Source organism: Astyanax mexicanus, chromosome 3 (assembly GCF_023375975.1).
Source record: "Astyanax mexicanus isolate ESR-SI-001 chromosome 3, AstMex3_surface, whole genome shotgun sequence".
Taxonomy (NCBI): domain Eukaryota; kingdom Metazoa; phylum Chordata; class Actinopteri; order Characiformes; family Acestrorhamphidae; genus Astyanax; species Astyanax mexicanus.
Window position 1 is genome coordinate 50,246,971 of NC_064410.1, and position 15,138 is coordinate 50,262,108.

Consider the following 15,138-nt stretch of genomic DNA (forward strand, 5'->3'; position numbering starts at 1 on the left):
ATTTCAGTGTAAGAGTACCATAAGCTGGTGCTTTGACTGGTAATACAGATTACTGTAGTGTAATGTAATGCCTGTGGTTTATGTAAACCCTAAAACACAGTGGATTTTGACTACACGTGCCCGGGTAACTTATGCATTATGCATTTAAGATGCTACAATGTAACTCCAACCCAGATAGCAATAAGAAGTTGAATCTTTATGAATGTCTCTGATGCAGTAAAATGGAAAACAGAATATATTTATTTGTGCTCATCAATTTTACTTTGATTCAAGATTAATTTAACTTCATGGTTTTATATGTATGGTTTGTTAAACTTTACATACATTAAATATGAATATCTTGTCTGTATTCTATTCTTATATCTTATTGTACTGTGGTTTACAGTAAAGAAGGGAACATTTAAATAATCAATATTCATGATTGATGAAATAATCAAATATTCATTATTTAAACATTGTGAGTAGAGTAAAAGAGCTCAGCCCAACCGTTCTAAACTTTAAATTAACTTTGATTTGGTGTCACAATTTTTACACTAGCTGATGCCTATAAGTCAATGTTACATAAATGTTTTTTAAAAGTGTTTTTATCCATCATCATCATCATTAAAACATCTATTCAATGTTTCTTTGCTATCCATTTTAGAGCCATTTTAGTTCCTTAATCTCTAATTTGCCATTAATTTTATTACAAGTATTACTATTATGTAACTACACATAAAGCAATGCAAACTGAGTTGTTCATAAGTTATACCAGAAAGCAAAAAGGCCTGAGAGTTTAAGAAGATAAAGAACAACTATGACCCCGTTTACACCTGGTCACTTCTTGTATATTCATATGAATTGTATCTCCATATGATTTTAACCAAAGTCATTTACACTATGTAGTCAAATGCTTCTCTGGTTAGTCAGATTGAAATCCCTTTGTTGTGTGGGACAGAGTATAGCAAATATTACTATAATCTTGTTTGTACTTGGAGGATGTGGATCAAATTTGGATCAATCTAAAAAAAACTGTATCTGTTTTAAACTTGTCTTTGGTATGTTACACTTGCATTTTTATGTTTTTGGCTTTATCCAAGTATAATCCTGATACTCAAGATGCATGAAGTGACCAGGTGTGAACAGGGTCTAAATGTCCAAATGTACAGATTAAACAGATAAACATGAACCTATTTGCATCATGCCTAATATCAGTTGTGGGCTGGGGGTACAAAACCCTCCAGTATTTAGCTGTGGAGAAGAGACACTGGTATTATCCATTTTTTAGGGCTGTGAAATATGCTGATCTAACAAATGCTTCTGTCACTGAATTAAATCGATTCCTCACAGCAGTGCTCCAAAACCTAGAAGTAACTTTAAGCACTAAAGTACAGTTACTCCAACAAAAGCAGGACACACTTTTTTTGTAATACAATTAAATTTAAAAGAAACAATGAATGAACAGGTGTCCCAATACTCTCTATATATTCTATTTTTAAATGCGCAGTAAGTATAATAACTCAAAGAACCTGCTACCACTTAAAAATTAAGGCTTCCTTATAAAGGAGTAGTCCAGCTAAGCGCTGCCACTATGATCAGGAACTCGCCGGTTTGAATCCTGTTCCTGTAGCCCTGAGTCCTGAAGGAGCACAATTGGCCTTGCTCTCTCTAGGTGGGTAGATGGCGCTCTCTCCCCCTATCACTCAGGGTGATGTCGATCAGTACAAGAAATCTGTGAGCTGATGTATCAGAACCGAGTCGCTGCGCTTTCCCCCGAGTGCACTGTGACGCTACTTGGCAATGTTCGAAAAGAAGCAGAGTGTGATTTCACATGTATCAGAGGAGGCATGTGCTAGTCTTCACCCTCCTGGTGTGTTGGGGCATCACTAGTGATAGGGTGAGTCCTAATGAGTGGGTTGGGTAATTGGATGTGTAAATTGCTGAGAAAATGGGGGGAAAATTGTTTAAATGTTATTCATTAGCTTGTAAATACTTAAAAATACCATTAATAATCAGTTATAACACATAAAGAAAGTGGTACTAAGAACCCTTTGTAGCAGTCAATGCTTCGTTACATTCAGGCGTCTTTATGTTGAAGTATTTTCTGTGCTAGTGTTGAGTTCCACTTGCCTCACTGAACATCCTGCATATTTTTGATGTCAGATGATTCTTCTGGTTTGTCCTGAAGGTTTTGGTCCGTGTCGCTGTTCCTGCTGATTATGGGAACGTCTGATATCTGGTGGTTGCTGTTGGTTCTGATCTCTGTATTGTGTGATTGTTCCTCTTGATGGTGAAGGTCTGTAGGAGTTGCACTGTTCTGCTGTGGATCTGCTGGTTGTGCTGGTATCTCCTGTATGTGACTGTTTTTGCTGGTCTCTCTTGCTGGTAAGGTTCTGTCAGGAGTCTGGGGATCTGTCTGTTCTGTGTTGATTTCTGTGTTCTGTTGAGGTGTGTGTTTATTGTCTTTATTCTGAGCTGATTGACCCGTCTCTGCTGATATGTCCTGTTTATGATGATTGACAGCATCTTTTCTGCTGGCTGGTTTGGGTTGGTTGTTGGTCGTCTCCCCCGTGTGGCCGCTCTGTGATGCAGCATGCAGGAGCCAGCTGTTCTGCAGAGTCTGACTGGCTGTCAGCCTCACAGCCGGGTTCACTTCCAGCAGAGCCCTGATCAGAGCTTTAGCTCCTGAAATGGACAAACACAAACACACACAGACACACACACACACCTTTTTAAATAACCGTAATCTGCACTATGTTTATCTTTTGACATGCTAGAGTAAATACAGTGGCATGCATAGGTTAGGCACAAGATACAGCTCTGGAAAAAAGTTTCTTTGATTTTACCAAATTGAAAACCTCTGGAAGATGGATAATCAAAAGCCATCAAACCAAGCTGAACTGCTTGAATTTTTGCACCAGGAATGGCATTAATTATCCAAAAGCAGTGTGTAAGACTGGTGGAGGAGAACATGACAAGGGTATTCCACCAAATATTAATTTCTGAACTCTTAAAACTTTATGAATATGAACTTGTTTTCTTTGCATTATTTGAAGTTTTGAAGCTCTGCATCTTTTTTGTTATTTCAGCCATTTCTAATTTTCTGCAAATAAATGCTCTAAATGACAATATTTTTATTTGGAACCTGGAAGAAATGTTGTCCGTAGTTTATAGAATAAAACAACAATGTAAATTTTAGTCAAACATATACCTATAAATAGCAAAATCAGAAGTGGTCTCTTAATTATTTATCAGAGCTGTATGTTTATTTGTGTGTGTGCTAGTTATAGATTGCTAGCACAGATGTGCACTTGACCACACAGCGCTTGTGTAATTCCTGTGGAGAATTACTGCCAATAGAAAAGGACTCTCTGAAGCAGATAAACTTGAACCTTTTGGCATCAGGCATAGGCTAGAGGGTATATTGGAATCCTCTCAGCATTGATCTATTAAACTGTAGAATTGTGTTCTCTGGAAAGATGGTGCTCTGCCTAATACATCCAATACAATGTGCTACATAGTCAGATTGTCAGGGTTGACCCAGGCAGAGAGACGTGGAGGCGGACGTATGTGCAGGTAAGGTGAGTTTATTAAACAAAGAGAGAAGTAAACACGTAACAACAAAATAACTAAACAAACGAGGGAGGCTAGAGAACATAAAACTAAACAAACGCTGGAAAAATAAACTAGGAATAAACAAGAGAGAGAGACTAATGATAAATAAACAAATAAACAAGTAAACAAGAAACAAAGGAAAACAAGAAACAGAGGCGAGCTAAAACTAACAAACAAACAAGAGATACTAAAGATAAACAAACGGGGAGACTATAAAACTAGGCAGGATAAACTAAAACAGGGCAAGGGAATAAACTAGGGAAAACACAGGGAACTAGAAAATAACAAAATAAACAGGAAGATAAATATATACTACAAACAAATAGGGAGGCTGACAAAAACAAACGAGGAAAACAATAAGGAACTAAACTAGATAGATAATAACTAACAAACAAAGCAGGAGTAGATAAACAAAGAAATAAACTAGGAACTGAATAATTACAAAACTAAACAAGGCAGAGATGTATAAATATAGGGAACTAGAAACAAACAGAGATAAACACTAAACAAGGACCTAGGGCAATGACTAAAGAAACACTGAGAGGCTAAGAAACACAGAGACAGAGAAACGCAGAGAGACAGACAACGGGGGACAGTGCAAAGACCGACAGAGGACAAGTAACAGAGGAAGTCTTTTTAACATAACAGGAAACACACTGGGAGTGGAAACACCTGGGGAAGGGGTGGAGCTACAAATGAGACATGAGGTAATGGAAAATCACAGGCAGAACACAGGGGCACGGGTCACGTGGGACAACACAGGCACGAGGACAGACAGGAAACAGGGCCAGGCGTGACACAGATATTTACAATCAAACAATAAAATCCTCACAGTAATGCTCCAAAATCAGAAAGCCTTTTTTTCGACAGTTACTCAAAAAAATGCAGGATAAGCTCTTTTAAAGACCCATGATTTCAGAAGAAATTATAAATAAGCACATGTCCCATTACTTTGGTTCATATAGTGCATTTCTATTGTTACACTTATATATGGCTTCTTCTACTATATGTACTTTTCTACAGTCAGTCTATCTATGCACTGTATCTAAGCAGTTTCAGAAAAACAGTTCATTGTCAGTTCAAGGTTGTACCTTCAGACACATGGTCCCAGTAAGGTGATATGAAGTGAACCTCTCCCTTCTGAATGAGACCAAACAGCTCCTCCTGATTGCGTTCTGCACTGCGGAATGGTGGGAACCCACTGAGCAGTACAAACAGTATAACCCCCATCGCCCAGACATCCACTGCTACACCATAACCTGCGCGCACACACACACACACACACTCTTAAAATATTATAAGTGCATTATCAATAAACACAGATAAGTTAAAACAACTCAAATGTTTTATAGAAACATCGCTATTGCTTTAACCCAGATATTTATTGAAATTGCATGTAAAATTCAAGTTTGAATAACAGCCTTCTAACTTCAAACAAGACTGCAGGCTAAGTGAGTGTTTGTTCAACTGCTTAGTGTAGCTCTATTGTTGGGAATCAATGGTTCCCACTTTAAGGGTCCAAAAAAGCATGACAGGCTATGTCCTCAATAGTAACATGCTGGTAAGGTTATAGTGTGTATGTGCATCATATATTGCAGGCACCTTACAAAATTTAAACTGTAAATAAGTCATTTTGGAGCATTTTGATTTAATAATAACAAAACAATAAAGACTCAATTATACAGAATCTATTATCAAGTCAAGTCAAGTCAAGTCATTATCAACCGCTCCATCCATCGCGGGGGGGTGCTGGAGCCTATCCCAGCCGGCATCGGGCGGAAGGCAGGATACACCCTGGACAGGCCGCCAATCCATCGCAGCAGAATCTATTATATTCATTATATCAAAATTGCATTTTTTTTGCTCGACATGTCAAAAGTCATGGGAGAGCAGTATGTAATTGGATGATGAATAGTTACCTCAGAGAACAGCTGGGGAATGCTTGGGAATGTTGTGAGATGTTATCTTGTGAGTGAGGTTTAACATTGGCCAGTGTGCTCATGAACGTGAGGCAACGTGAATTAATGTTGAGTTAGACCAAGGCATGATAGTTGGTGCCAAATGGATGGCACATTTAGGTTTAGGTGAATTTAACATTAGTTGTTGCACATGTTGTGTGTATCAGGAATATGTAGCAGACAGCAATACCACCCACAGTGGAGAGCACAGTGTGCATTAATGAACGTGTGTCACATTCAGTGCAGGAGCCCTCACACGCAGATCTCATAGGTCAGTGCATGGGACACAACACAATTTCCCATGTGTTTTGGCATGTGTGTGTGTGTGTGTTCTCACACAGACAGAACAGGGTAACTGTTTTTTTCTGTAAGGGCTGAAATGCTGAAATGTGCACTGACAAGAAATGTGGTTTGAATTTGCATGATTAAAATATCTCAAGTGCTTGCACATAAATTATATATCTTACATCAGCCCAGTTCTTGCCAACAGAATGGAACTTACAGCAGTTGTGTTGATGTGATATAGATAATGGCAGTAATGTCTTTTGTGTCCATTACTCAAGTCTAATCAACTTTTTTGCTGTGCTCAATGACTCCTCACCTGTCTCAGCAAGTATCTCAGGAGCAACGTAAGTTGGTGTTCCACATACTGTGTACACCGGCTCTGTCACCACCATGGCCAATCCAAAATCAGCCAGCTTCAGATTCACACTGCCATTCCCGTCGTGCTGGACCTTTAAATGAGGTTGAGAAACACTCTAAACACAGAACTTTGAATCTTCAAACTAGTGCTGCATTGTATTGAAAATACTGACCAATATTCTGCTGTTCTATGATTCACATCGCTATATTAAAATATTCAAGACATTTCACCAGATTTCTCCTGAATTTAAAGATGCAACATGTTGCAATACTAATACTGCCATTTGTGTATTAACCACAGTGGACACCTCTGAGTCTCACAATCTGACTGGATTCACAATTTGCTCACTTGCACTTACAGATGTTCTTTTGTAATGTAAACATCATCTGCAACTTCCTTTAAACAATATTTAACATAAACCTACCTCAATAATTTTTGGATACAATAATATTCATATGTGTACAGTTCCAATTTTTATTTTATTTTATTTCATTTAATTTATCTCTTAGCTTCTCTTTATTTCTTCAGTACTTTTAACTATATTCTCATTCTATTTATTGTTTATTGTACCTTCTTTCGTAGTGTAATGTTTGTCAATAGTCTGTGTAATTATCAGTCTGTATCTCACCAGCAGGTTTTCCGGTTTGATGTCTCTGTGTGCGATGCTCTTGTTATGGATGTACTCCAGGGCCTGGCTGATGTCTCGGATCATTCGGGCTGCACACGGCTCACTGAATCTCCCACTGCGGGCAATGGCATCGAACAGATCTCCGCCGGTGACCAGCTCCATCAGCAGGTAAACGTATGTGTCTGTGTGGTGTGAGCGCAGCAGCTGTACCAGGCGTGGATGAGCCAGGCTCCGCAGCAGGGCAATCTCATTCTGGATCATGTGACCGCGGCCTTGCAGCTTGGCCTTGTCCACCATCTTCATGGCGAAGGTTTGGGTGCTGCCCCGGACACGACACTCTCGTACCACCGCAAAGTTCCCATCACCCACCACTGAGCCGATCTCGTAGCAGCGCTCGATTTCCTCGTGTGAAACCTCGACACCATCGGGCGGAAGCTGCTGCTGCCAGTCTGTCTGCTTGACCAGTTTTGCTTTAGGCCTGTCCTGATCAGCAGGTGATTTTTCTGTTTGGGTCTCTGGAATTGGAATGTTTTGGTGGTTTTGTGGCAAATTTGAGTTATTGATTGGATTTAGAGTATTGGGTTCTACTTCACATGTCTTTTGTTGTTGTTGTTGTGATTGGCTTTCCATCTCATCATTCTGAGATGGAGGAGCTTTGCTCTGATTATTAGGGCTCTCCCATTTAGCACACTGTCTGTTTCCCTGTCTGATTGGTGGGATAGGTGGTCCAGCCCCCCTGCAGCTCCGACAGTATACGGACTCTTTCTTCCGCTCTTCTTCTCTTCCTCTCCCCTTCTCCTCTTTCATTAGAGCTTTGAGGGGTACCCTCCAGTGCTCCCACTCTCCTCTTTGCCTTTCTCTCCTACCCCTGTCCTTCTGCCTAGCATGTGCTCTGGTTGGCTGCAAATTGTTGGCGACTGGCTGATTGACTGTAGGCTCAACAGTTATATTTTGAGAGGCCTCGACCTGCGGGTCATCATCATGAAAACCACTATCAGCTTTGGCTGCTTTATGCCTCAGGATGCGCTCCCACAACCTTAGCAAGTGTCCACAGTAACCTGGACTGTCAGGGTAAAGCTCCTCTAGAGCAGCCTGCACTTCACCAAGCAATGGGCGAGAGCTCCCGAAGGCCAGGAAGGCCTGGTCAAAGTGAAAGAAGTCTGAGAGGCTGCGGATCTCTCGGCCAGTTTGGCTGAAGAGGCGGCGAACGCGGCCATTGCTCCAACTAGGAAAGCCAAGCGCCTCCGAGACATCAGCTATGAGCAGTTCGAAAGTCTGGACTGCCCGCCGGTTCAACAGCAGAGAGATCTTCCGCAGGTTGTGCTCTCCACACGGCCGTACAACCGTTACTATGCGTGGCCGCACCGGACTCGCCTCCGCATGCCGTCCATGGTAGCCGTTTACCCTGGACACCACAGGCTCCTCCCACCCATATGATCCAATTACAGCATTTTCCAAGGGTCTGTAGGCAGCAGGAGGCCTCAGGTTCTTGGAACCATAGGTGTATGAAGGGAGGACATGGCGAGGAGCAGCATTCGGGCACTTAGGAAATCTGGTTCTCTGATCTGAAACATACAGACAAACACAGTCTTAAACAAAGGAAAGTCTCAGTGTTCAAATTGTGGAAAACTTGACAAAAAAGCTAAGTTTTAATAATACAATTCTCTTCAATCTAAATGTTGGCTGAAGGTCCAACAAGTGTTTAGTGTCAAAGATTTGCCTTTAAATTTCAAATGGAAGTTTATACTTCATCAGTGAAAGGTCTTTCCCAAAAGCAATAGGCAAAAGTATGGAATATGACTTACTTTACTATTGTAGCCCTGGCTAAAAATTAAACTCTCTAGTTCTAAAATAGAGATACTAATAAATACAGTAATAAATAAAGCCATATAAATTTAATTTTTAAAAATAGTCATTATGTTGGTGTAAATAGTTTAAAAAGCATACAAAAGCAGTACAGAGTAGATATTTTATTTATTTTCTGTGTTTTTGCACTAAGGTCACTTAAAAGTGGTTAAGGGAGCTACTCAGGGAGAAGTGTACAGGTGAGGGGTGGAGTACTGGATTGGGAGGAGCCCGCCCACGGGCCAGACAGAGAGAGACAGAGAGAGAGAGAGAGGGAGAGAACGGCAGCGAGGCAGGAGTAGCAGGCGAGGAGGAAAAAGTTCCTCACTGGGTGAATTAATCAGTATTAATTGCTCACTCGGTAATTTTAAGGACAAAGACGTCCATACTGAGCGGGTTCTAGTAGATAAAGCTGGGAAAATCTCTTTAAGCAAGTTCTTCTGGCCCGGTTAGCTTAGCCAGCTCGGTTAAGTATCTAGGTAGCCTCGTGTATTAGCCTGCTCTGCGCTAGCTCCTAAAGACTGTTCTCTGGACTGGCTCTGGACTCTCTCCCGACTTCGCTGGACACCAGGACCAATAATCCCACCACCAGATAGCGCTTTGAGTCCCCGCGCGGCTCAAAGTTCCTCTGGCTCCGAGGGAAAACGCTCCATGCGGCCGGAACACGTGCTTTGCTCCCGTTCCGATTCACGGACTCTGAGGTACTCTGAAACCCTTTGTTTTGGCTCGTTAGAGTGAAGCGGCCATTAAGTTTTTAGGCCACAACGCACGCCAGCATCGAACCAGGCCTGCACCATTTTGTTTTGTTTCTTTATTCCGTGAATTTGAGTGTATTATTTATAAGTGGGCCCACATATTTAATGTAAGGTGGTAATTTATTTTATAAGCAAACTATTAGGGATACTAAGGTTAATTTCTGTTTAAGGGTGTAAATATATCACTCAGTGTATTTCTAAAAGAGAGAATAAGGGGTAAATTAACTAATTCTAAACTAAAATCTAAAATCCTGTTCCTAAAATTAATCCTAAAATATAATTCTGAGCTACAATAATCATCAAATAATTGGTAATATTTGGTTATTGAAATAATTAATAGTAATTAAATAATTTGGGTACTGTATAAAATCTGACTTTATAATTGGTGGTTTAAAAGTTACACTTGGGTATTTTTACACTGCATATTTGTACTATTGTTTGTGAAGAAAGGTACTATCTAGCTCTGTTTAAAAAGGATATAACTATTGTCAGTTAAAGCCTGCTATTTATTTGTTTTTGGTTTAAAGCACAGAAAAGGACACTCAATTCTTAGACTATTCCTCCTCTAATTTTATACACTCAGTAAAGTACTGGCTATTTTGTATACATCTGTGTGACAGTCCCTTTTGTTGTGTATTATACTTTTAATTATTTTATTTAATTTACATTTATATACTTTATTTAATTTTACCAAAATAGAGACGGAAAGAATAGAAAGAACTCAGGCCCTTATTTCTTTAATTTAACTGGGGATAGGGGTTACACTATGTTATAAAGTAATAGAAGTAGCTTATTGGTGCTTTCACATCCACCTTGTTTTGTCCGGGCTATCAGACCTTTAAGTTTGGTCAGAGTGAAAACAGCCTTAGTCAAATGTGCTGTAAACCAAAGATCTAATCAAAAGAGGTTCAATCATGGTTTGTTTTGTTTGCTGTGAGAAAACACTTTTAAAGATGGTTCAGACTTTTATATGAATTACAGCAAGTTGTGGCAGGCTTTCATCAACTATTAAACAATAGAAGAAGAAAATGAACTGGTGTGATGCCAAAATCGGACTCCCCTTCACTTGCACACCTGTCAGGCAACAGTGTGGGCATAATGGGCCTAAGCTGGTAATTATTTTATCTACTGTAACTGTAGAATAACCCTTATTTATGAACAGAACAACAACAAAATTAATTTGAGGGTAATCTGATAAGATCATTCTGCTGCGCAATGCACATGGACAACATTACGGACCAAATATACAGTATACAAATCCAGCCTCTGGTCCATACTTTCAGGTGTGATAATGCCCTATGTCATATCATATGAGCAAGTGTATTTAAAAGATGTTTTGCAAATTGTTGCATTTTTTAACAGAAAAAAAGTGAGAAAAAAAGGTAAGACATGGTTTTAAAAAGTGTGGTCCTTCTTCCAAACTTTAGTTACCTCATAACTTTATTGAAAACTTAAGAGGGTTTGGATCAAGAGTCTAAAAACGCATATTGCTAAGTGTCATTATATTATAATATATAGCTATATTGACAAACGTACCAAAGCTAACCTAAAGCAGTAACCCAGCTGATTATATGGAAAACTGTGCAAATTTGACACTGCTCTTTAACACCTGCAGTACTTAATTATTTAGTCCAGCTGAACACAAACAAACACAGTAAGAGTGAATTTGAGGTTGAGGATTTTGTGGTGTAGACTCTGCTGTCCGGAAGAACACATTCCCCCATCAGTTTCATGTTTTGGTTTCCATTCAGGTTGTGTTTAGATGAGGGTAATATATACACTTACTCCCATCTCTAGAGCAGACAAACATGAACCTATTAGCACCAAACACATACAGCTCTCCAGCGCTGCATTTTCTTAGAGACAGAGCAACAAAAGCATGATAAACTCTTTTTTTAATACCCTTCATTTGGGAAGAAACAAGAAATAAGCAGGTGTCACAATGTCTCTATATAATAGTCAATGGCTCAACAGACAAACAAAACCTTCTGAAAATAAACACTTTAAAGGTTTCTAGTGGTGTCCTGTGATCCTCCATCCTATGCAGCTTGAATAGCCCTGCAGATTTTCTGGTAGCATCTGTGTCTCTACATGGCAAAGCCCTGAGACAGCAGCAGTATATGGATGAGCATTGTCCTGTTGAAATAGTGCACCAGGACTATGCAGGACCTATTGACGTAATATTGGACTGTCAAAATGCCTACAATGAAGACCAAACTGTTGTTTTTGATCATTGTCGCAGGTCATCTTTACCAAGACAAAAGCAGGACTTAAACAGCCGCTGAAGATGATCTGCTGCCATTTTGCTTTTGTCTTGGTGGAGATGACCAATGAATATAAATATGCATACTGTACATATACACTTGTGTACTCATGTTGTGCTCACCTGTGTATGACTCTTATCCGAAAGAAAAAGAAAATGTTTTTGAGCTTACTAATCTAAACAAAAAAAGTTTTGTGTCAGTGTTGCACTAAAGGAAAAAAAGCTCCCTGGGGACTGAAGGAGGAAATGCAGAGTGTTAATAATTCAGTGCAGGTGCGTGGCCAGAAGCTTCTCTGAGGCCTGTGCACTCTCAGATAGCACCTCACACTCCAGGGGAACGGAAAGGATCAAATCTGATCTTGTCGGATCTGCTTACACAAGACACAGAAGAGTAACACTGCTTCTTGGTGTGTGTGTGTGTGTGTGTGTGTGTGTGTGTGTGTGTGTGTGTGTGTGTGTGTGTGTGTGTGTGTGTGTGTGTGTGTGTGTGTGTGTGTGTTTGTCCTGTGTATGTACAGGCATGTGATAATCCTCATCACTACTTCAGTGTGTCAGATACATGCAGTACATTTACTTTTGATTCAACACTGAAAACTAAAGAGAGGAAAGAAGAGGGAACTGGACTAAAGGCTAGGGTCACCATGTCTCGGTACCTGAGCTCCACAGCATTCAGACACAGACAGGGTGCCCTACATTGTGTGCTTTTAACGAGGGCTGTCACTCAGGACAAAACATCTCAGCCATTTAGACACGTCCGCAACTTCATTTCACTTCTGATCCGTACATTAACTGCTGCCTTTATATTATATTTCTGCTCTTGTTAGACAAGATGAAGAACAGAATGGGATGCTAAGCTCCCACTCCAGTGACTCCACTGACACTAGCTTCATCACACAGACTGAACATCATCTTATAAAATGCTGGGCAATATGACTAGAAACTCATATCTCAGTTGGGCAGTTTCATAGACATGGATTTAGCCTAGTCTTAAGACTACTCAGCATTCTGAAAGGAAATTATAGTCTACAGCTAGGCTTATCTTAGGTTTATCCTATATGCCTAAGAGAAATTATAATATAATATGATACAATTTGATGAACATCAACTTAACAGCAACATAATTGTTTACTGTGTATCTAAATATATACTTCTGCAGAAACATCACAATTAAAGGAACAGCTTGGCAACTTTACATCTTATGTGTATTAGGTAAAAATAAATACATATGTAATATATAGGGTGGTGAACAATAGAAAAAATTGCAAGCTAAAATTCCAAATTAGTAACAAGGATAATTGACATTTTCTTTCAAAAGCAAGACAAATTTACATTTAGAATATTTAATTAATAATTATGGAGTAAAATTTAAGAAACCCTAAGAAAAACTGTTAATATAAAAACAAGAAAAAATCTTCTTCTTATTCGTATTCTTCTTCTTATTCTTCTTCTTCTTCTTCTTATTATTATTATTATTATTATTATTATTATTATTATTATTATTATTATTATTATTATTATTATTATTATTATTATCATATCATTGCTGTCCAAAGAAAATGTATCTCCTTTTTTGTCCAGTTTTAGCTTACTACATAATTTGAACACTCAAACTGTTCCTTACAGTGTGTCGAAATTATAGATGAATGGACCAATATAAAATTATATATCTGCTGTAAAGTTGCTGTTTTGAGGATGTTTTTCACTGGAAAGCTATGATGCAATAAAATGAGCCAGGTGCACACAGATTGTAACTTATGGTTATTATGATATTAATCTTATTATGATATGATGTGGTGCTGGATCCCTCTCTGCTGGTCCAGCTGTTGGAGTAAAGCTGTTGGAGTCTACCTGCTGCTCTCCAGGGGTTTGCTGCGGGCTGGGGCTCCAGGCGCTGCTTCCATAGGGGGGTCATGGTGAGCTCGTGCAGGTCGGACCCTCAGGGCCCTCAGGCAGAGCTCTGATCCAGAGCAGAACTCCAGTCTCGCGGGTCTGTAGAGGCTGTGCAGCTCAGTACCGGTGCTCAGGACTACTGTCCGCAGCGCGCGGTCGGGACGGTCCGGTCCAACACTGCAGGTAATACGGGAACATCGGGAGCGCGCATCTTTTGGACGACGGGACCAGCTCGCGCAACCGGATACCGCACATCCTGCTGCACGAGCGTCTCCACGGTAACCGTCCACCTCTTTAAATGCAGAATGCAAAAGACCCCCCCCCCTCCCTCCGCACGCGCACACACGCACACACAGGAGCGCGCGCGCTGTAGTAGTGTATAGTAACGGACTCAGGCCCACGAGAGCGCATGACCACATATAGCACGCCTGCACATCCTTTAGTTTAGTTTAGTTTAGTTTAGTTTAGTTTAGTTTACTTTAGTTTACTTTAGTTTACTTTAGTTTAGACCATTTGCCCCTGAGCCCCATATTTCTTAAAGAGAATGATTTTTCCATGTAATAAGATAATAAGGAAGATATACAGAACTAAGCAAATAAAATAAATATTTAGAACAAATAATAAACTGTACAGTTTGTTACCTTAGTGTTTCACGTGAATATATTTAATCACATTTGTATTTATTTATTCATTTTTTTCAAGTGTATTTTAGATTCCGATCGCCATCCATTACAAAATAACCTCCAGGGCACATTTATTAATTAATTCATTTATATACTTAAAAAGGAAATATAGAGCTAAAAAAAGAGAAGTGTGTTGAATCTGAAATAAATACACTTCCATTTATTTCAGTATCTCTGCTTAATCATATTTATTTATGAATCTAAAAAATAGTAATAAATATGAATCCCACATTTATTTACTTTACTAAACTTTTGTGTTTAGTATTTTGTGTTTTTGATACTGATCCCTATTTTTTGGGGAGTGGGGGATTTTTTATACTTTTATTTATTTAATTGTTATTTATAATATGAATTATGTCTCTATTAATTGCTTTGATTTATTTTGGTACTGTTTTTTGTCAGCCGCTGTCTAAAATAACTGCAGTTACTTTTTAAATCTATTCTGGCGATTTTATCTAAAAATCACACATTACTCATGTTACCTACGAATATACTGGAGACTTAATTCATGAATTCACATTTGGGCTGAATGATATACCATTTCAGCATTATCATCCCAATGTTCACCAATAAATTCTGGTTAAATCTGGTGAAAAACGTTAACAGTTAGAAAATAGTTAATAGTTAAAATATCACAATACACTGCACAAAACTAATACTGCAAAAGTTTTTGCAATATTTTGCAGCTCTACTTTGTATATAATAATTTAGCTGGGGTTAAAGGGATATCATTCCAGAAGCTGGGCTTTTGTACAGTGATTGTGAAAGGATTTTCTCATGCCTGGAAGCTTTCACAATATTCCCATGGATTTTAACTTTATGAAATTTCTGTTTTCAGCTTTCTCTTGAGCAAAAATATACTGTACACCTTTGATTGAA

General features: G+C 39.1%; 1 protein-coding gene across 1 annotated transcript; it reads right to left on the reverse strand.

Annotated features, from left to right (window-relative positions):
* Positions 1–207: 207 nt before the first annotated feature.
* On the reverse strand, positions 208–13,840 carry dclk3 (doublecortin-like kinase 3). Its single transcript, XM_015604894.3, has 5 exons — positions 13,535–13,840; positions 6,824–8,388; positions 6,154–6,286; positions 4,686–4,853; positions 208–2,664 (listed from the first exon to the last, which is right to left on the reverse strand). The coding sequence occupies exons 1-5, from the start codon at positions 13,596–13,598 to the stop codon at positions 2,111–2,113; spliced, it is 2,484 nt and encodes an 827-aa protein (XP_015460380.3). The 5' UTR covers positions 13,599–13,840; the 3' UTR covers positions 208–2,110.
* Positions 13,841–15,138: the final 1,298 nt, after the last annotated feature.

Excerpts from the sequence above, each read along its gene's own strand:
- dclk3 (XM_015604894.3), bottom strand. The coding sequence starts at position 13,598 with ATGACCCCCCTATGGAAGCAGCGCCTGGAGCCCCAGCCCGCAGCAAAC. Across the intron at positions 8,389-13,534 it reads AAACCCCTGGAGAGCAGCAG|ATCAGAGAACCAGATTTCCT; the intron begins GTAGACTCCAAC and ends TGTATGTTTCAG. Across the intron at positions 2,665-4,685 it reads CTGGGACCATGTGTCTGAAG|GAGCTAAAGCTCTGATCAGG; the intron begins GTACAACCTTGA and ends TGTCCATTTCAG.